General features: G+C 73.3%; 1 protein-coding gene across 1 annotated transcript in view; it reads left to right on the forward strand.

Moving 5' to 3' along the window:
- The window catches only part of LOC102375427 (rho-related BTB domain-containing protein 2-like), a 3,661-nt gene that overhangs the window by 726 nt on the left and 2,606 nt on the right, over positions 1 to 329 (forward strand). The window contains 1 exon segment of the mRNA XM_025194483.1: positions 1 to 327. This exon segment is cut by the window's left edge and continues 142 nt beyond it. Within this exon segment, the coding sequence (XP_025050268.1) occupies positions 1 to 327 (327 nt within the window).

Genomic DNA, 329 nt, shown 5'->3' on the forward strand with positions numbered 1-329 from the left:
GATGTGCTCTTCCAGCTTCCCGGCGGGCCCCGCGTCTTCGCTCACCGCGTCTACCTGGCCACCGCCTGCTCCAAGTTCTACGACCTCTTTGCCCTGGAGGTGGGCACCAAGGAACCAGCCAGCCGCACCAAGAGCCTGGACGGCGCCACGGCCACAGGGACGCCAGCACCTCTCCGTGCCTCCCGGAGCGACGACCCGCTGCGGCCCGACACCCGTGACCTGTCGAGCTGGGGCCGCGGCTTCGTGAGCCTGAGCGTGGAGCCGGTGCGGGACCCGGCCACGGGGCGGGAGAGGCGCATGGCGGGGGGGCGGCTGGACGAGCGGGGGGG

Source organism: Alligator sinensis, unplaced genomic scaffold (genome assembly GCF_000455745.1).
Source record: "Alligator sinensis unplaced genomic scaffold, ASM45574v1 scaffold1676_1, whole genome shotgun sequence".
In the NCBI taxonomy this organism is placed as follows: Eukaryota; Metazoa; Chordata; order Crocodylia; family Alligatoridae; genus Alligator; species Alligator sinensis.